This window comes from Aptenodytes forsteri, unplaced genomic scaffold, assembly GCF_000699145.1.
Source record: "Aptenodytes forsteri isolate BGI_AS27 unplaced genomic scaffold, ASM69914v1 Scaffold8, whole genome shotgun sequence".
Taxonomy (NCBI): Eukaryota; Metazoa; Chordata; class Aves; order Sphenisciformes; family Spheniscidae; genus Aptenodytes; species Aptenodytes forsteri.
In genome coordinates, this window is record NW_008796218.1 from 10103100 (window position 1) to 10125588 (window position 22489).

At 37.4% G+C, this 22489-nt stretch overlaps 1 protein-coding gene across 1 annotated transcript in view; it reads right to left on the bottom strand.

The window, feature by feature from the left end:
* The window catches only part of HIPK3 (homeodomain interacting protein kinase 3), a 114241-nt gene that overhangs the window by 11918 nt on the left and 79834 nt on the right, over nucleotides 1-22489 (bottom strand). Inside the window, exons 3-11 of the mRNA XM_009288850.2 lie at nucleotides 13348-13471; nucleotides 9147-9266; nucleotides 7165-7251; nucleotides 6123-6307; nucleotides 5179-5338; nucleotides 4664-4787; nucleotides 1353-1474; nucleotides 1059-1183; nucleotides 790-951 (exon numbers count right to left, since the gene is read on the bottom strand). Coding sequence (XP_009287125.1) covers nucleotides 790-951; nucleotides 1059-1183; nucleotides 1353-1474; nucleotides 4664-4787; nucleotides 5179-5338; nucleotides 6123-6307; nucleotides 7165-7251; nucleotides 9147-9266; nucleotides 13348-13471 — 1209 coding nt within the window. The remainder of the gene's footprint in view (nucleotides 1-789; nucleotides 952-1058; nucleotides 1184-1352; nucleotides 1475-4663; nucleotides 4788-5178; nucleotides 5339-6122; nucleotides 6308-7164; nucleotides 7252-9146; nucleotides 9267-13347; nucleotides 13472-22489) is intronic.

Genomic DNA, 22489 nt, shown 5'->3' on the forward strand with positions numbered 1-22489 from the left:
TAAAAAAAAAATCCAGAAACTTCCTAATAAGAAGCTACGTTGCCGCAGCCAAATTAAGTAATATCTAAGACTGAAATTTGCAACAACATTGAATATGATACATTGAAACCCCCATTTTCTTATAAACAAAAAAAAAAAAACTAAAATCCTGCTTGGGTGGAAAACAAGCAAACAAAACCTGGCCAGATTTCCTGCGAAGATTCTCCCTGAAAAAAAAAGCTGGTAGCCTCTGGATAAAATCCTTGCTTAAAACAAGACTGCTGAAATTGCCCTCTGTAACCCATGCTTTTCCCTTTATTGAACACCCCACACCTTTGCAAATACTTTGTATGGCAGTGGGGCATATTTTCTTCAGCAAGCAGATGAAGTATTTTTGGCCACCAGTGAAAGACAGACTATTCTTAAGACAATTGTAAGGCATACTGCAACCCTGTTATATAGTACCTCTTTATTTTTAGTTGTCTAAAACTGATATATCCTCATGCACATAAGCTTAGGAATATCTCATTAGAGCTACCTCAAGATATTCTTATAACTTCCCAAAGGCTATGAAGACAACTTTGCTATCATGATAGGCACATACTAATCAACTGGAACTAAAACCTTACTATTGCAAGTATTTTTCCATCTAGTCTGTATTACCAAAATAACACTGAAAACTTAGGGCAGAAAGAACAAGTTTTCCCAAAAGACCATTTAAGTATAATTGTCACTAACAAACATGCCACTTTTACAGGCTATTCCCCTGCCCACTGAACTATCTCTGAATGTTAGAAATATTCTACTAACCTGTTCTGACACAGTTTGTTCCTCTTGGTAGCTGCAGGCTGAGGCCAGACAACATGTGCAATACCCACACTAATTGGCTGAGGGGCAGACAAGGTTATCTGATGTGTTAAAAGAGGCTGCGGTATCATTGAATTGTAATGGGTGCCCTGGGTAATCATCTTCCTGAGGAAAAAAAAAGGAATTTTTAAATTGCAAGTCATTTGCATCGCATCCGTAGATCTTGTTAAAGCAGAGCCATTAAGGTATTGCACAAAAATACGTGGACTTACCCCCAGTCTCCAAGCCTCTGTGGGCCAGCCACAGGATCAGAGGCCAGAGATGTAGCAGGAGCTGCCACTGGCGCTACTTGCTGCCATGCAGGAACCAGTATTTGCTGGGTCTGATTCGACCACGTCTGTTATGAAGCAGAGGAGATTTCATAATGCAAAGAACAACTGAATTTACATTAGCTGCTTGTAGTTCAGCACAAAACAGAAGAGGGACTGCAACAGAACTCTACAGGGCAAAAATATTTATCAACTAATTATAAAACAAGTAAGATTTTTACTTTAAAGTAAGCCAACCTGAGAAAGGATTCCTGCTCGAATCTGTAGTGGCTGAATTGCGTGGGCTTGGGTCACCAACGGAACTGCATTATCCACCCTCAGGGAGAAACTGGTGGGTTTACTATGGTTTGTAGGAATTCCTATCACGGAGAAAAAACACACACCCAAGCTTTAAGCAAAACACCAGTCTTGCATATATTTTCTGAGCAGAATGCAAATATAAAGGATAATTTTACAACATTCTACTATTTTATCTTGATGTGTTTATGATCTAATTCCAGAATTTAGACTTTCAAACCAAATAAATCAACACCTAAAAGATTTTTGTACTATTACATATCTGCACAAATATTTGATGCTGTAATTTCCAGAAAGAACTGCCAATAGCTACTATTTGAGAACAGGCTACTGGAAAGCTGAACGACTTTGGCAGAAAGTTCTGCAAAGCTAAGCATTTTACTCTTTATCACAAATTACATTAAAAGTATTTGAAAGGAAGCAGACAAAAGTAAGCAGAACTGAATTTCAAAGCTTCTCACAGCTGACTGCTGCACATCTCATGCTCTGTATTTCCAGCTAGCTGAAACCCATTCCTTTTAGCTCTTATAGCTGGCAACGCCACATGTATAATGCCTGTATTTGTTACCAACTCTTTTGTGGGAAACAATGTAAGATTTTCTGTGTATGCCATCAAATATTTGCAGTAGAATCCACAATCCTATTCCTCCCTTTATCAAAATAATGCAAACCGTAGCACTGTTGGAATATTACCACAAGAGCATAATAGGAAAAAGATGCACCTCATGCTCTGTATAGATTTCAGTATTGTCACAGGAAACTAACAGATGTATAGCAATGCTTCAATGTTTACTACTAATAATAATTTTTGATGTAATAATGTTAAAATAAAATGAAAGAGGAATTTTTTTCAACAGATATTGCAACAGAACAGCTATGCTAGAAGAAAATACTGGCTAGGCAAATATACTAATTTCATCTTTTAAGTGTCCTTCGTGTCTTGTGCTTTAGTCAAAGACTAAGCAATGGGTGTTTGGAGGTAACTACTAAAGAACTGCTAAACTAAAGATTAAAAGTGGTTTGTTGTTTTTTTAAAAAAAAATCTTTACAATAAAGGATGAAAGAAAATCTTTATCTGATGTAATTCTCTCATGTGGTAACACAATACTAAGTTATAACCATGCAGTCCAAAGCTTTTAATTTTGAAACGCTGTTGACTAATTTTTTCCACACAGCCATCTAGAACAGCAACATCTTAACTGTGCCAGAAGTAGCGAGCTTTAGCACTTCAGATATTCGACAGAGCAGCCAAGCAGGGAAACCTTGAAGCAGTGCCAGATACCATTAATATCCCTTTCCCTTCGTGCCAGCAACTCAACTTGTCACCTATGTGATGAAAACAATATATTCCCTTCATTCAAGCTGTAGCAGAATTTAAATTTGGAAATTTATCATCATACTAAGAATACAGTATACAGATCACAGATAAAGTAAGTATTTGCCTGTACTGTTTCCTTTTCTATAATCACTTTATTCATCTGGGTATAATGAAAACAGTAGGGTTTTTAAATTATGAAATATGTCATTGTGTAAAGCACATATACAATTTAAATAAGAAGTTACGTAGTCATACTAAGTGCTCGGAAGGAAATCTGTATGAAGCTATGTATTTAGCTCATACAGCCTCTGACACTCTGCATGGTGAATGCTCGGAGCTTTCATGAGTTTCTGGAACTCAAGATAGATGCAGCAGCCACAAATAACATTACTGATAAAGTCTGCCGTATCTGTCTTTATCTAAAGAGATAAAGACTTCCTGGGCTCTAAGTTTAGGTTAAAAGTGTTTTGGTTTTTTTTTCCAGAATGAATCTAGTGTGATTTCTAGAACTTCAAACTGCAGAGGGAGAACTAAGGAGGAGTTTGAAAGTCATTCTTAAAAAAACCTACTTCCTGTAAACTCCATCATTTCAAGATCTGATCTCAACATAAAGCTGAACCATCACCAAGACAGATAAATTGCATCTTTGGAGATGAAGATTACGATCAAGCTAACTTAATAAGCAAACAATACAAACTACCTTTCCCTCTCCATAAATGACTATTACTAGGATAAGAAAGGCTGTTTTTCATCAGCTCCTCTCTGATCAGCCCATTATAAACAGAAAAAACAAGTTTTGCTTGATATGTTCTGAGATCTAAATGAAGTTTTAAAGACTCCTCCAAAAAATAAGACCTACTTTTGCATGATGCAAATGCATTTGTTTAGGGAAACAGAGGTCAACTGCATTACCACGTGTCCTTCTAGAGATGCATATGCTTATTGGGTGGTTTTCTACACCGCAGAAATACTTCTGCGCTAGCATTTCCACCTCGCTGTCTTCCAAATGTTTCTGATAATTGAACCCTCAGCCAATTATTTCTTTCCCTAAATACAAAATTGTATGCTTAAAACAATCTTATCCTTTGTAATATAGCAGAGTTCAGCCAAGCTGCCCTTTCCTCCTCACAGCATGATGCAATCAACATTCTCAAAGATTTAGTTATGTGTTTTTCAGCCATCAGAAAGCTGCGGCAGTTCTATCTAGCATTATAACCATAGGGCAGTAAATGTGACACTGTTTACGTAGGGCAGCTACATCCTTAAACGAAGCTCCCAGTTTCTAGATGTTTTCTTAAACATTCACTTGGAAGTCCAATAAAAAAACCCAACTTTATTATCCAGACAGATTTATCACAAGAACTGTTGTATTTTCTTATCCTTATCCCTAGATACCCTAGGAACCACAAAACAGAAAACCCAATGAAACAAAAAAAACCCCAAGCAAACCACCACAACTGAACCAACAAACAAAAAAACCTCAACACACACAACCACCAAAAAAAGAAACAAAAACCCACACCACCAAAAACTCCACAACACTGATATTCCCCTCATCTTTCTTGTTTCCTCTCAAATTTTATTTCAGAATACCCTCCCTTCTTGCTTCAGCTTCCACATTGTGCCCCTCTATTTTATCCGAGAGAGAGGGAGGGAGGGAGGGAGGGAGGGAGATGTGTATACGTATACATATATATGTGTGTGGTATATGAAGATGGACTCTGGATTTTCTGCAGAAACTGATTTGCTATTTCTTTCAGAAAGGTGCTATGTACCTGGATCTGACTCACATGCTGATTTTTTTTTATGACATAATTAAGTTCTTTTAAATATATAGCTTAAGTGGATATAATGGAAAACTCAAATACTGCTAACAGACAGACAGTAATGCTCATATTTCAGGAACTGTAACTTAAATTACAGTTAAACATACCTTGAATAGTTGGAGGACATATAATCAACGCCTGTTGGAAAACATCACTGCAACCAAACTGAGCAGTTCCTGCCTGCAGTGGTATCCCTTGATGCAAAACTGAGTGGGTAGATGCAGTTAATGCCTATGGGAACAGATTCAATACAGGCAACATTATAACTGTGAATCTAAATCTCTCACACACTTGTCCCACCAGCTTCTATGATGAACAACTAAAATAACTTATAAAAATTAAAATTCCAAATACATTTTACAGTAAGCAATCCCGTTTGGCCACCGGAGGGCACTATAATACAGCACTGCTTTGCTATGGCAACGCCAGTTTCTAACTTAATTTTGAAACATACTGAATTCTAAATGGCTGGTTGGTTGAAGAAAACATTAGGAAAAAATGAGAGTAAAAGACAGAAGATTTTGTCACTTACTAGATGTACTTTTTCAATTATGAAATTAATTAGAGAAACTGTGTTAATAGAATTTGTAATTAAAAGAAGGAAAAAAAAAAATGTTTTTACCTGACTTCTTACTGGACCAATTTTGGTAAAGCTCGCAGTCAGATTAGCTGCACTGCCTGAGGCAACTGGTCTCATAAGTGATGTTTTATTGCGATTACTTAAGTCATACAAATTTGATCTGCATTTGCAAACATCCATGATATGAAAACAGGACTTCACTCTATCAAAACCAGAAAATAAGTTGCTTTAATTAGAATTTCATGTTGTTAAATGTATAAAACAATTCCCCACAACAAGGAAAAAAAAAGTTCAAAGCCAACAGTTCCCAGTTTCACAGAATGGCATCATACACAGAAGTAGAAAAAAGAAATACTGCTATTACTATGTTCAAGTCAAGCCTTTGTAATCCATATTTTAAAATCAAGAAAAACACTGCTATTTCCTGCTCCTTGTATCTAACACCATTTTCTAACAACCGCATACAAGCAGGAAGGATAGTAAACTAAATGGATGGAAAGCTCTTTCTTTCAGTGAAATGCTTGCACTTTAGGAAATCCACAGTGAAATACACAATTCCAGAACTGCAAGAAAACTTTCAATATATTCCACATTAACCAATGCATAAAAGAAGGTATCTGAGATGTTCATCTCAAGAGGAAATGTCTACCCTAGCTCTCAATGACTGACAGGAACTAAGGTTCTTCATACTTCCAAAAATCAAGCCCAAGTTTCTGCAGTGTTGGAATTTTATCAACCAGGCATATAAATGATAACTTAGAAATCTATTGCACTAACTGTTACTTTTCAGAAAAAAACCATAGTTATTCAAACAGTTTCACTGATCAAGCAGATGTGTCTAATATTGCAAGCACTTGAAAGAATTCTCTAAGACATTACAAAAATGACAAAAGATTTTTCTCTCTGAGAGCAAATGAAACAACACTATTATACACATGAATCACTATAACGGAGATTTAAAAAAATATTTTTTGTGTGTTACATACTGGTTGCTATGAGGAAAATCAAGGAGGTGCTTCATGGTAACAAAAGAATGGTTCAGGGTCTCCGCTGGAGTGATTCTTAAATCAGCGTCGATCAGCAACATTTTCTTCAACAGACTGACAAATTCCCTCCTATCTGCCTTCTCTGCCAATAGGTCACTTCCTTCCAAATCCATCACCATGTTCACCTGGCATTGAACAAAACAGTCAGATAGAAGACATGCATATTGGTTTAACTCTTTCTGCTATTGCTTTCTGCTATAAAATACTAATATTCAATGATTTTATCATGTGCGGCACGGTGAATTTGCTAGCTTATCCCAGTACGGTTGGCTTGGAATTGGTGACTTTTTTCTGGACACACACTACTCCCCTTGCACCCTCCCCAGCTAAAAACCCCTGAAGCCTTTATTCCAGTCTGGGACTTGGAATTTAAAAAGTAAGATTTGGGATAAAGATCTTTATATGGTCTAACTTAAAACTACAGAGGTAGTCTTCAAAAAAGAATTTCAAACATGTATTAATGCCAATCTTGCAAAAAGATTTGATTCTCTTTTCAGGACATGGAAGAGAATGAAAAATTTCTTCTTATTATTGACTAGAGAGTTATAAAGCTAAAGGAAAGTGTGGAAACAGTTTTTTTTTAAAAAGGAAAATAAATAATGTTGAGAATTATATTGTTAAGATAACAGAATTATACTGGAAATTATATAGTTAAGATAGCAGGATCCATCTGCATTCTTTTTTTACCCAGAATGGCAGATAACGTAGAAGAGAAAGTATACATTATACATAAAATTAAAGGGTTCCTCCCACCACAAGGATGAGTACCATTGTTTAACACAAGCAACGACAAAGGAAGATCTTTATAAAAAGCCCAAAGGACTGACATAGCTAGACGTTTTCCTCAGAGCAACATGTACAGAGTATAATGGATATGACTGATATACAATAAATAATATTCTAAAAGGTGTTTATTTCAAACCAGTAAAATGTTTTAAAATCACACATACCTTTTGCAAAGAAAATATGCTTTAATACTCACATGCACTATATCATCCAAACTGTTGAAAATATACTTTCTGGCCTCTTTAGACTTCATACCTGTCTCTGCCTCATGCTCTTCCAATGTCTCAAAAAAGAAAAGGAAAGCTGAGTTTAGAAGTTGAGAATAAAGGACACTTACAGCTACAAAGTAACTTTACATATTTATTGGCCTAATAAACCTGTTTTTTAAAAAAATAATTAATAATTCAATTGTATATTTGTATGCTGCTTTGCTGACTACTTTCATTTTCTAAATCAAAATACAAAAACTACTGAATTTCACATCTGAGTGATCACAGTACTGGATTAAAATAGATGGTTTGTAAATCACACAGGAAGTGCTGAAAGCCTGGAAAAACATTGTTTAATGAAACTCTTGTGTGCTTATATTTTTATATATCACAGGTTTTCTATTACTTGTATTTTAGACATTTCCTCAAACTCAGACTTTTAATTCCAAACAGCAGCAACACCATATCACTGTAAAAAAATAAAACAAAAACCAGGCAGGTTCTGTTCAGTTTCTCTTTGCTTTCTCTTTTCTTTTGTTATTTTTATACTTTTATTCCTTTGCATACACAACAGTTGGTGTAAGTATTTTAAAATACTGAAGTATGAAACAAACAAATCCCAGAGAATTAATGTGATCACCTATCAGGGATTTATGAGCTGGAATACCACTTTCTGTTACAATTTTCCTCCTTCAACATAGACAGCACCAGGAGGCAGGTTTTGTTTTAAGAGTCCATGTTGCAGGAGGCAAGACAGGACTGCAGGGAAAAAAAATTTTTAACATGCAGATTACAGAAAAGTTTCCAAAATTAACTTTGACAAAAACAGCAAGTAATAACCAATGGTCCATACCAAAACTCCTTTCTTCCCCCAAAACAGCATTTAGTCTGCTGTGAGAGATTTAACCTCTGAAAGGTAACAGCTTCTGAAAATGGGGAGGGCTGTTTGCATCAAGAACTCGTTCAGGCTCTCCGATACAGAGAAGCCAGTTGTAAACTGTCACCTAATGATCAACTGCCTGAAAAACCAGAAAATTGGAATAATCAGGGCGGTGTAATCGGAGAATCCTTACATAATCCAACCCGGCAACGTTACGGCAGGGCAGCACTGGCCCTGGCCGCTCGGCCCAACGCTCGCCGAGGGTTGATGGAGTTACTGTGGAGAGTTAAGCAACTTGTGCTTTGAGCTGTCAGCTGTTTGTTACTGCAGAAGTTTTATGTTAACTGTAACTGTTTCCTGACTCCCCAAGTCCTCCGTAAATTTGGTGAAGCAGCGCCATGTAGTAGTACAATTTAAAAAAACCCCAAACCCCAAAAAAACCCATTTGCCTAGGAAGTTAAAGCTCTGCTTATGGCCAGTGTGCAATAATGTTGCTTAGAGAGAAGGCAGGTGTGCAGATTGTAAAAGTACATTATTTTAATTTTGTCTGCTTTCATTGTATTGCAGCTTTCAGCCAACAAAGACTGTTTTAGCATGAGATCTGAAGGAAATGAGCTGTACACAGTCATACTGTTTCTTAATCCCCTTTCTCGTAGGAACTTCTGGTCCCGAAGCCAGTTTTGAACAAATTTTGACAGCGCAGTTTGGGCCTCAGAGACAATTCTTTAAAGCAAAGTGAAAAGCAGTGACCAAGCAAGAGAAAAAAAACAACCCTCATTTAGTACCTCTGGAGATACAAGGCTTAATTTGAATTCAATGCTCTCTCTCCACCTGGCACCCGTGCACTGGCTGCCCAGCCACCACACAGCCTGGCAGCTGCACCAGACCTGCCTCTGGGCCAGCCGGCGGGGAGGAAACATGGGCATGAGCTCGGAGTGCTGGTTTTGGGGAACGGGAAAAATGGAAGGGATACAGAGTGAGGACTGATAAAAATCACAGAAGATGTGGAATATCATAGTGAATCTCGGCCTCTGTGGCTTCTCTGCTCACAAAATAATATACTGTTTTCTACTATATTATACTGTTTACCTTTAATCTCCAACTAGAATATGGTGCATCCGTTTCTCTACAGAAAAATCTTGCAGTTTTCGTTCCCATGCTTAACAACTGCTCTCCTGGCAAACCTTGAGTCTGTGAAATGTAACGAATCTGAGGAAGAAAAAAAAAAAAGAAAAAACAACCACCATGGGAAATATTTTACCTCTGATTTTCAAAATCTGAACCACACAGTTAAAAACTTGTCATTTCATTTAAAAAATGGCAAAATGAACCACCCTCAGAGCACCGTAGTTCGACAACTACATCTTACATAGGAGAGAAACCTAACACTGAGCGCTTGATGCTGCTCTCTCCATCTCTCAGAGAAAGCCATACATAAACAAACCTCTGAGGTGACCTATATAAGCAAGCTTTTAAAGTTCGGTCACAGCAATGAGGAGCTGGGGAGAGTGGCTGTCATTACCTCCTCAACCCATTCAAATCAATGTAATATTTTCATTCTAAACAGGAAAATTAGCAGGAGCGCTTTGCTTGCGTACAGAAGTTTGATGATTTTTTTTGGCATACTCTCGTTATACACCACTATAAAAATCCTCCCCATTTGCTGTTTCCAGTGTATCAGTTTTTTACACATCTGACACACCTGCATTTCAAGCAAATGTTCCACTTGGAAAGGGAGTGCACATACAACCTCTAGGCATCCAGCAACAGACACTGTCCTTGTCTCAGAAAATCTGCTACTGAATGTGATGGGAATGGACTAGCTTTATGCCTGAAGTGGTCAGATGCTCTTTTCCACTGAAATGATTAACATGCATTTATTTTAGAAGATGACTTACTACGCATTTTTCATTACCTGTTGATGATACAAAGTATTACCTAAAATAGTTAAGAGTCAAGGCTTCAACAGAAATACGTTGAAACAACACATTATGATGTTTTTTTCATTACTGTGCATGCAATGTTAACTCACTGTACAAGGGGGGAGTTATCCCAGAAGTAATACTTCTTTAAAAATTAAAAAAACACCTTCAAGAAAGAAGAATTGGAAGAATAATTGGCAATAATTGAAAACTGAGCTTGTTGCAGGTCGGGATGGAGGGAGTACGGATTTCAGCAGCCAGGGCTGAAGGTCCGAGGGGGGCGAGGGCTGAAGGGCGTTGGGCAGGGTCCCACACCACACGCCTCCACAGAGGAGCTGCTGGTGTGGGCCAGCCCCTGGAAAAGGTGGAGCAGACAAGGAGTAAGAGAGAATGGAAGAAAGGAAAAAAAAATCAAAAGGAGAGAGCTGTGAAATACACCAAACCAGAAACTAGGAGATAAGATGAATTCAATGGACAACAGACAACTTGCGAGCTAGGAGCACCTGAGAAGAGAAAAACTGATGGGCAGTAGAAAGGAAAGGTACACGTGAGGCTTCTGCTGAAATATAAGTGACAGACCAAAGCGGGGAGGAACTGAACGCAATGCTGCCAACTTCTGGTATCCTCCACAATTCCCTACATCAGGGAGTAAAGAGAATCCCACTCTGACCAGAACACTTTCTAGATCATTTAGTTGTTTTCTAAGCATATTATAAAGTCTTAGAAATTAGGGGGGGGAAAGACAACGCATTTATTCAAAAATTTAGCAGTTAAGCACCTATACCTGTTTTTAATGAGTATTAAAGCTCAGAAGATATGGCTATTTTCCACTGAGAAGTACAGCTGTTACTGGATATAACCACAAATTAATATAATAACTAAGATCTTCCTTTCAAGGGCTAGTGTGTTGGTTGCCACATGCCAGGGGGACAGGGGGAAATGCAGCACAAAGCCCTTGCCTGTTCGCTTACTTGGTGACACGCACCATGTAGCAGGAGAAAAGGAATTTCCTTGGAGGCCATCTCGTACGACTGCTGTACTTGTGTACACTGAGGAAAACCCTGAATCAAATTTCTCCGAAGCAAGTTTTGCAGACCTGCTTGAGCACAATGACAAGGCTGACTAAAGTAAGGTAATTCCTGCTGGTGCAGAGGAGGTTACAGCTCCTCTTTCACCACAACTTCTCCGACATGAAGATCAGACAAGTTGCTAGACAAGTTATTAACTGATGCTTCCAGCAAACTTGAATGATATGTCTAACTAAATGTCTTTTAAACTCAGTATTCACTTGTAAAGCAAGCAGAAAATCTTATGGGCATCAAGATTAACCCATAATCCATGTAGTCCTTTGCATGAAGTACAGCATCTTGGAAGGTGGCTGTCATTGGTGACAATGCTGTTTACTTGCACTGTCCGGCAGTTTCTAGAGGTCGAGCCATGTTGGCCCTGGGCCTACAACGGCAAGAAACAAGTGACAGGAATACGCTGTCATAAGGACCTGGCTGTCTAAAACTGAGAAAAGATGAGCCAACAAGCACTATGAAGGTAGGTGCTCTGCGCACCGTACTAAACTGCCTTCATCTGCCTGGGTTTCATACACAACAAGATGGCTGTGGTGCAGCGGGGGAAAGAAGGTCTTTTCTTTTCAAATGAGACTCCGTATTATTCTGAAAAAACATCCTCATAATCATGAGATTGAGCTTTACACTGTTACTGCTCTCTGTACAGAAGTCAGAGGCTCACAGCTATGTAAGCCCGTTGGCACATGTTAAGTCTGGGCTGCTGCCATCATGACAAATCACAAGTTAATTTGAGGAAAGAATCAGGATATGGCCAGCATTCTCCACCATTCAAATCCCTACTGCATCGTAAGTGACTGAAGGTGTGGTCCAAAGCCACGTTCCACATCCAGAAGCAGCATCTGCCTATGATGCAGATGACCATGAACTGGGCTTATGAGTCCTTCCTCACCCACAGCAGCATCCCTTTTAACAGCAGTATGGGGTCAAAAGTGAAAGTAATTCTGAAAATTACACATTTTGGCACTTTTTTTGACAGTCCAGATCTTCTCCTGCAGTTTCTTTCAAAATAAGAGGTAAATAAATTTGCCAAGTTCTCAGAAATTTTTGAGACAGTATTACAGATTATTTCCAAAAACAAATGCCTTCACTTTTTCCTTAAAGAACATAATGAATTATATGGTTGTTAGTTGTTTCCTCTTTCATTCTCCATTTTAACAGCAATACCCTGCACAAAGGTCTTTAAATGCATCAAGGCCTCAACCCATGTTCCACTCATAGCTTACTTCCTACCCATGAAACACTGAATTTTGTGTAAATGAAGGAAACTGAAATATGAACCGTTACCAAAATCAACACACAAAAAAATCAATATATCCCCTGACAGTGGTTTTAACAAAAGGATTTTTAGAAAAGTAGGTCTGATCTGTAAGCACAGGGAGCCAAAAGCCCACTACATGAAGATCAGGATTTGAATAACCTAAACAACATGCTGGAAGAACTGTCCCTAAACTGAACGTTGAATCAAAAATGTAGAAGTTAGTAACAAGCCAGTCCTGTTACATCTGGGATTTTCAGGAGTTTTCTTCACTTTCAAAGTTCAAAACCGGGGCAGAGGGGGGGGGATAAGTCAGAATGCTGATTACAGTCCTTCCAAATTTCCACATTATGCTAGAAAATTAAAGACTTCTCTCTCTTAAGTGTTTTAAATAGAAAATGTTCTACGTCTTTCATTAGAAACAACTTTTTTTTTTAGAGTCAGCTCACTAATGCCAATGGTATCAGCAGTTGAAAACTCCAACAAAGCAAAGGCACAACTTCAACAGCTTCAAGCTTTACCATTGCAGATACACAGTATTACTGCGACAGTTGATTCTCATTCCTTGTGAAGTATAGGCTCTCAAATCTTTGAGCTATGCTGGATTTCCAGAAAGCATCAGGAATTACGCAGAAGGCAACTTAATCCGGAAATCTGAACAGACATTCCAGAATCAACCCCATTCATAGCAAGTGAAAGAGAGATTACAATGCAATGATAGTGGCCACAAACTTTGGCTTCCATCAGAAAAAGCAGCTTCAATACTAACATTTATTTTGCAAGGTAAGGGGCGGGGGGGGGAAGGACAAATTGCACTTTAATTTAGAAAAGCAGCACAATATACAGTTTGGTCTAGAAACACGATTTATGTTTCTAGGACAATCAATAAGACTAAATTAAAAGCATTGAACAGACTTGAAGAAATTCTACTTAATAGGGGATGTTATTAACATTTGAAATCCTGGATTTAATGATCTGAAATTCTTAAGTTGCAGAAAGTGCGCATATGCTTGTGAAATTTATTCTACTACCTGGTCATATTCCAGTGCTCCTGGGTACAGTGGCCATCCAAGAAACAGCTCTGCAATCACACACCCTAACGACCACATGTCTATGGCTTCACAAAACGGCAATCCCAGTATGATCTCTGGTGCTCTGCAAATTAAACATGGTTACTGAATTTTTTCCTTAGGGAAAAAAGGTAATTCAACAACCCAATATGACAAAAAAAACCCCAACCCAGATCTGTTATTTGAAAACACAGGCTAATTATTTCAATAAAATCATAACATCAGAAATTGCATTTTTCTTTATCTAGATAATCTGTGGTAGAGTTTTGCAGCTCCGAGATGTTTTTTTCCTACAAGTATCAGTTTGCTACATACATCAAAATAATTGATATGCCTGAAAAACAGAATGTCACTGATTCAACATTTTTGCCTTTCCTCGAGTATGTCCCGAATGATTTGTCTAATATCATATGCCTGTAACTACGTTCTAAACACAATACAGTCATTAATCTCAAAAGCAAACAAACAAAAAGTTTTATCTGAAAATACACTTGCACACTTCCCAACTAGACAGTACACTTAAAGCTATTTAAAATATCAATTTAATTACATAAGTGCAAATCCCTTAATGCACTCAAATCAGTTCAATGTGATCAATTTTTAAATCACTTAAATGAAACCATTGCACTTGCTAAAGAGACCAGGTCTTATTTTTCACCTAAAACAAATGTGAATTATTTAACCAGCAGCATTTGAATTTATTTCTGTACTCAAGAACCAGAAAAATTGGTATTGACGCAGCTGCTAAAGGGGCTTTTAACATTTCTGTTCACATGGAACAAAACTCAAGTATTTCACAGATATCCATTTTAATTGCATTTTGGTCTTTTTAAACCTTCCCTCCCAGTTCATTCAAACTATTAACAAAAGAAAAAAATAATTAAAATATATCTGCATGCTAATATAGAAAGAGGCCTGGAGACGTAAAGTATTATTTAAAGTATCACGCTATGAAGTGATTACTTTTAAACAGACAATCTGTTGTTAGCTTAACATGCCACAGAACAGTAGGAAGGTGGTTAAAACTAATAGGGCAATTCCCATTGCAGCTGGGCAGAACAGTAGCATTCAACTGACCAGGTAACCCGCTGGTAGGGAAAATCGTGATTTCTCACCTGTGCAAAAGCTTAAAATCTTACACTTCAGCACATGCTGGTGTATCATATTGACATTCCACATACAAAACAGAATCTCTGACCATAGTACATTCTTACGTATCTCATTTGTCTTCTCCTCTGACTTTTACATTTATCAAAATATTCTTTAATTCACCAAAGTGTACTGGATTGGGAACAAATTCCTATTTTCATACTACATTGGGACAGAGAAGCTATTTTTTTAGTATACAGTAGACCAAGAGCCGAAGCATCTCCATCCCTTTTCACAAGGAATAGTTGGCAGAAGCTGTATGTAGACATACTCCAAGCTCCAAGGATGCACGTTCACCGCCCGGGAAGAACCCCCGACGCTCTGCCCCATCCCTGACCAGTGAAACCACCCAGGCTTCTGCTATGGGGAAAATCCAAGACTTTCCACAGATAAGAAAGTCTACAGGACAGGATAGTCTGTTAAATATTTATGCACTTTCCGTTCATGCCAGCGCTTCAGTTCTTCCCATCCTTGTCACAAACCATTTTGGATGCAATTATATGAAGGATAAATCTTGTCACACTGGTGGTAAAACTGGAGAGGCTCAGTTTTCCACTGCCTTCAAAGATTTGATTACAACAAACTTCTAGGGATCAAACATAACGTATTTTTGTAATGCGGGATCATGACACTGCAGTAAGTATTAGCTAGTTTCGTTATCTGAGAAATAAATTTAATATATCTAGATGCCGCAAGACTAGAAATAGCCATAAAAAGTCTGCCTTCAGCCGCTGGCTGGGTGCCAGCCTGCATACGGTTGTTACAGATCTCTGTTAAAATACACTTCCTTTTGTTGTATTATGTTACAGCTCTGAATAGTTAATGAATATACACACAGCCTATGGATACAGGGGCTTTAACAAATGCTTCTGCTAAAATAAGCTCTTCAAAACCTCTTACATTTATTTACTCAACAGTTAGTATGTGCACTGTATAAAAATAGCCACAGTCGGTCAGTCTGTCACTCATCTCTTTTGAGGGACAAGATTGCAAATAAAAGAAGGATAAGGGTAGATATGATGAAAAAAAAAAAAAAGAACATTTCCTGTATTTCACAATATAGTAATCTGTTAGTTTTTCATGGGTACCAAGTAGTTCTGCGATACCAATAAAAGTGCTAACAAGTCTAAGGAAAAGGGACATATTTAAGGAGAGGCAAAACTGGTGCTCCTCACTTCCCAACACCTGCCTGACCTACCATCCAGAAAGGAAGAAGAAATAAATGTGCTCCCAAACAGGGCTACCCATACCCCGCTACAGTACAGTGAACAAAAAAAAAAAATCATTTTCAGGCTAGCTTGAAGTGAGGAAGATGAAGAGCTGCTGCTCCACAGAAATGTCAAATTCGCTGTTTTTCAGGTTCAACGTCTACCATGGCCTCATGCTGGTCCTTAAAATGGAGCAACTCTCCCACAGCAGACAAAGTTACAAGGGAACTTGTACTGGGTTTGATTATGTTCAGATTGGTTTTAACCAGCTCAAATATTTTTGATAAAGGAAAACAGTTTGTTAATGGTATGCTCAAAAGCACCTTTTTTTTTCCCCCCCGCTCTCCTTTTAAACTTCCAGTTAAAATCTATTTGGACAACTGGGGAGGAAAGCGTTAAAGAGGAGGGAGTCATTCTTCAATTTTTATTTTCTTAAGATGATCCACAGCTCTTTTTTCATGTAAGAAATATTTTTACACACAGCTTAAAAGGAAGGTATTTCCTTTCCTAACTACAACCATAGACATTAAATTAAGTGGTAGAACTCCAGATGTCCCAGTCACTTTAACATCAGATTACTCAAAAAAGACTAACTTAGTACTTCTCTCTCTCACAACACCACCACCACACACACACACACTACTGCTTGGTATCTACTGCAGATGACAAGATGCTCAGTACACCAGAAGCTACTGTAGTCCCCAACTTAGTAAAAAGCATCTGTTTTCCCATACCAAAACATCAACAAGGAGAACACCAGAATTTTCTAAACTTCTTAAGGATACCAAATCTTACTTAAATGTATTTAAATGAAATTCAAAACAAGATTTTACAGAGAGAGCATCTATTTCCTTCTTATCAATGTTAACTCCTTATCAATGTTAATTAAACATTAATTTCTTATCAATGCTAATTGAACATTGACTAAAAACATTAATAGAAAACTTCATTTAGAATTTGAAATGCAATATTACTACACTCAAAAGATTCACTTTATTAAGCAACAATTCCTAGATTAACACATCTGAAATCCTCCTTTCTTGCTTGTGACAGCACAGCTCAATTCAACTCTCTTGAAGCAGACTTTTCAATTGGAAATATCTAAAAAGATGAAAGACGCAAATGAATATTTGCTTCAGCTGCTTGTTTGGATAGTCACATTTCTATTTATTACATCACAGACTATTAATATACATATTATTCTATAGGTTTTTGTAAGCTTATGAGGAAAGAAACCACACAATTTGTTCTGTTAACTTGCTTAAAGACCAGAACATTTCATAAAATAATTTAGCTTCAGCATGTTAGCCAGCTTAGAATGAAGCAACAAAATAAGCACATTTGAAGAAAAGTGAAATAATTCCTCGAGGAAGGGTTAAAAAACAAAGAAACAAACAAGCAAAAACTACATAAAAATCAAAACCTTAACATAGTAACAGAAAAATTCTTCCAACCCTTACACTGGGGAAACAAAGAATAAAGAGCACGAATTAGCCATATTAAAAAAATAAGTCATGACAAAAACTGTAAGTAGTCAAGCCATTTCAAATGATCACTATCTAGAAGTCTTCAGTCAGAAATCCAATTTAGAACAAAAGTTAAATGAAAAAGCTAAAACCCAACAGTTAATGTACCAAATAACAACTGAAGAACAGCATAAAACAATAAAAACAGCAGCTTCCTGGAACTGCTAACTTTATGAAAAATTCTGTTGAATGCACAAATAATTTCTCAAAAATGTTCCCACTGAAGGTCCTATAACAATTATAGGTACCCCCTCACATACCAAGGAAATGAGATTAAAGACTGAGCAATTTTTATTTCTATTTCTCTTCTGGCAGTATGAAAGGGTCAATATATCTACTGTCTACCACGTGCCGTTGTTTTATTTATTGACCACCAGGTTGCCACTCTCCAGATGAGAGAAGAGTATATAAATAGTCTTCCTCCCCCACTGTCCCCCACTCCTTTCAACACATCCACGTGATTTCTCTCCAAGACCAAAATCTTTAGCCACCACCTATACCAACTTCCATGCCAGAAGCTGAAGGTAACGGTGCTGTATGAGGAACATGGAGCTACTTCCTCTCCCCAGGTGCTATTGCCTACTCCAAAGATGCTGGACATTGGGAATGCTGGTATATCCTTGGCAGCGTTACCTCTTCATTACAGGTTTTGCAGTAAAATTCCTTTCAAACAGGCATATAAGCCTTATCAAGCCATTTTAACTTTGCAATTTAAAAAACACTGAATAAGAGTTTTAGTACTGTCTCTCTGTAATTTTTGGCTTTTGTATATTCATATAGTTGAAGGTAAATGCAGACAGCGTTTCTAATATGAGCATGCAACACAAAATTTATACTATTCTCATATAAGCCAAACATTACTACCCCTAATTACCACTGTTCATTGCGACAATGCCTAATACGTCATCTGCTCAGGATACAGCACACTGTCATCATTGTAATGAATACTTAATGCAAAGAAGTCATCAAAAGGGTAGGATGTTTATTTTTTTTACTAATGACTTCTTCGAAGCCATCCTATGGATCAAAAGAACTCATGTAAACGAATCCAATTTGCAAGAGTTATAGTCAAAATGGATTACAAACCTGAGAATAACACTTTTTCCCCCACTACCATTACTAGCATAATAAGCATATACTTTATGAAAGAAATAACTAGACAGAGGTTGTGAGATGTGTAGTTGTTCTTCTAAAGAAAGGAGGTCTAAGAGAAAGATCAGATGCAGTGAGGAAGTCAATGAGAGATGGTAAGGGGCATTCTAACGAGTATTCTCATGTACATTTCATTTTCTTCAACTACCAGTCTTCATCGTGAATGCGGAGGAGTGCAAACCTTTCTAAGAGATCTGCAAGAACATAGGAAAGACTCCAGGCTAGAGGGATCCAAATTAAGGTGACAATACTCAGAAAAAAACCCCACAGGCAAGTACACTTCAATAATCTGAAGGATGCAATGGGAATGAACCACCTAATGACAAAATCTGTGGATGATGAAGGATATAAAGAACAGTTTGTTCTCTAGTGCATTTGTGATGGGTTTCAGAAGGAATTTCAAACATGCAATTAGATCAACACAATGACAGGCAGTAGAGCATACATGGTGTAGAGTAAACCATAGTGAAAATTAATGTACAGTATTCATTCATTAATTACCCATAAGAATTAATAATTATATATTAACCAACTTTCCAACAAAAAAAAAGTCTAGACAACTTTACAGATTACTCGAGAAAAATATCTTACAATTGAGAGCAAAAATAATCAGGATATCAGTATTTATTTTTAAAGGACAAAGACATATCGAAAATTATTATGCCTTATATAAAACTAGTGATATTCCCTCACCTTGAATAGTGTGTGTTCACTTTTGAATTCTGTGTTCAGTTTTGGTCACCCCCATCTGTAAAAGGATACATCAGATAGAAAAGACGCAGAGAAGGACAATATAAATTAAAGACTTGAAGAGACTTAGGTACAAGAAGAAACCCTGGTTACAACTATAAAGCTTCAGGAAAGAATGAATGACATTACTCAAATTACATACAAAATAATGGAAGAGAAGCAGCCAGGTGTTTCTAATGCCCTGCCTCACTATAGAAGACCAAGAAACCCCCCCCACCCCCTTTGAGGTGAAAGACTGATGTAAATATAAAAGTTTTGTAGTTTGTTTTTTTTTTTAAGCCAGAATACAATTAGCCTTTGAATCATGGGCCACTGTTGAGGTAAAAATTATTAAGAGTATTTAAGAATGGATCAACAGAAAATATAACCATAACGGCTCTAGATTAAACAGTAAGGTTCATATCAATGTACAATAAAAACAGCCATCAGCTGTGTAGAGCTGGAAGAAACTTGCATCAGAAGACACTGAAGTGCAACCTTCTGCTATGGTAAATTTTCTCCAGCAACAAAATACCAGAATACATAGACCACAGATGTGATAACATATGTATCTCTCATTTCCTACGTATTAAAATCACTATTATTGTACAAAGATAAGAGCTACTCAAGCAAATCCCTTGATCCAAACTAAAAAGTCTCTACAATCTTCTTCATGGTCAGAATGATTTTTATTCATAATGCCATTTTAAAAGAATACTTTCATAGTTGAATTGTCTCTTGCTTAAGCCCATTGAGATGTTAGAATACAGATTGGTCGCGTCATGTGTTAATATACATTTCGTCTTTGAACCAAATGGTATGATGTATGGTATGCTATGCCAGACAACGAGCTTTCCACCCTATCGTTTGAAAGGACTGTTGCTGTAAATCTGTAATGCAAAACTGCATTACAGATTTACATTCACAATTCTGGCTTTTCTTGTACAGTTTTCTAGTGTTCTTTTAACTCTACTATGATTAAGCATTAGGAAGTACATAACTAGCAAATTCTGATTTTTTTTTTTTTTTTTTTTTTTTTTTTAAACTCTAAGAAGGTAAGAGGATTTAACTGAAAGCAAAATCTAAGTGCTCAGAAACAGACTCTGGAAACATTAGTTAAGCTGGATAGGGGCATCTGCGTCTTTGAGGTGGCAGGAAAAGAATCAAAAATACCGCTCTGCAATTTAGAGCTGTGTCACCACGTATCACAAAACACAGGGAGAACAAGTACGTTCGAGAAGATATGAGAAGTTATCCCCTCATTCGTAATTTCATTCCTCCTTTGAAGGAGTTTGGTGCACTACCAGACCCTCACGTGGCAAGTGATAGTGAAGACAGGAGGAAATGAGTCACTCTATCTCCTGTAAACTTCTACGGCTGCAGCATTGCTGTGGTGGTGTCCACAGCGCTGCTCAAAAGGAATTCTCATTTCCTGGTAGAAAAAACTTCATTTTAGCATAATAAAACTTTTTCATAGAACCATGCAACATTCAATGGCTAGAAAAGACCTACTCAACATCACAGCCTTCCCCTGTTTTTATATATATATAACGTACAAGACTGACATGCAGCTGCCAGTTTAACTTTGAACTCCGATCTGACTTTAAGAAGGAGATGGGATTTAAAAACCTTATATAGAGAGTAGCCCAAATATGTAACTACTTACAAAAAGAAGCAAACACTGCAAAAAGAGTTACTTTCAACATAGGGCTCACAACTGAAGGGGGAGGAAAAAAAGACAACAGGAAATCAAACCAGACAAATAACAAATAAATCTTAGGTAATTTCATCAAATAAAACAAAATTACAAGTAAACTATCCTAGCGCTCTTTCCTGATACTGAAAAAGAATTTTGTTTTGAGAGCGCCATCACAAATTTTAACCTAATACACCTTCTCCTACCACTTATGAGAAGTACTAAAGATAATAAATATTTATTCATTTTTGATTTTTTCAGCTGAGAATAAGTGATTTCAACAGATTCTTTTCCACTTATTCACTATCTCTAGTGAAATGAGATGTTGATTTTATTAAAACCAGAAGATGTTTATGCTTCTGCCTTTTCATGATTTTGTTTTTCCCCTCAGAAAGACTGCAACTTAGCAAGTGATTTATTTATGTACTTGATATGCTAAGCAGTTTTTGAATTACATGAAAATTAAGCAAAGTAGATACTGATGTAGCAATATAATGAAGAAAATGGTGTACAGAGAAACTCTTCAGATGCTTTATTGGTAAATAAAGTCTGCAATTTAATACATTTTATTTACATTTTGGATAGCAAAGTGTCAATATTCAAAGCATCAAATGAGGTTACTTACCAATAACTGAATTTTGACATTATCCTTTGCGTACTTGTGCTTGTATGCTTTACTCTTTACTGTGAAACCACCGTGCAGTGCTTTATCCTTGAAGGAGTCGAAGGTTACAAGAGATGGTCACACAGACGTTGTCTCTGTCCTCACCTGCAGTGGGGAGCGTGCTCTGCCTAAACACCGCGCTCCGCTTGTACCGACAACGTCAAGGTGCTGAATGAGGTGCACAGTTCGGATGGTACACTGAAGTCACCTGTGACAAGTAACTCCCTTCTTCTCAAATGAGTGAGTTTCCTCATCTCCTGCCTTCCTACGGAGTACACAGTTGTGTGTGCAGCCTCCCAAATCCTGCCCCAGAGTACAGAGGATTATAGGTGTTACAGGTGTGTATGTATGTGTATATATATACACACACACGTCTAAATTCTTGTTTTGCACATCTCTTACTAGAGAGACCCAGACACCCTTTCTTCTGCAGTTTTGCAAGAAGTCATATTAACTTCCTGAGCTGCAGTAACGGCCTACGCATCTAATTTAATGAAACTGTCTCTGTCGTATAGTGTGTTGTTCCTGACATGCCTTTCTATATGCTACAACCACCTTCGGGGGGTTTTTTCCCTCCTCTCTTCTTTTCTTTCTTTTTATTAGGGCAGGATAGGAGGAGGGATGGGAAGGGAAAAGAAGCAACACCCAGGAAATGAAAACTTCAAAATCTTGTGCCAAATAAAAAACCCAAGCTGAGCTGGTAAATTGTCCAGATTATTTAAGAAAACCTATCTTGAAATTATCTTGCTTGGCACAGAGATAGACGTTAGGGCAAGCACAGGTAACTCTGGAAGACCATGCAGTGCGGCAGGTGGCAACCACAAACTGGCCTTCGTCCAAGAAGAGGATCAAACATTAGCAACGATTTCCAGCTCTGAACAAGCATGAAAGAAAAATGACAGCACAGTGTGAGAGATTTCAAGGCCTCACAAATCAGAGATGCCAGATCTTAATTAGCACCCCCCCTTTGCTTTGTTAC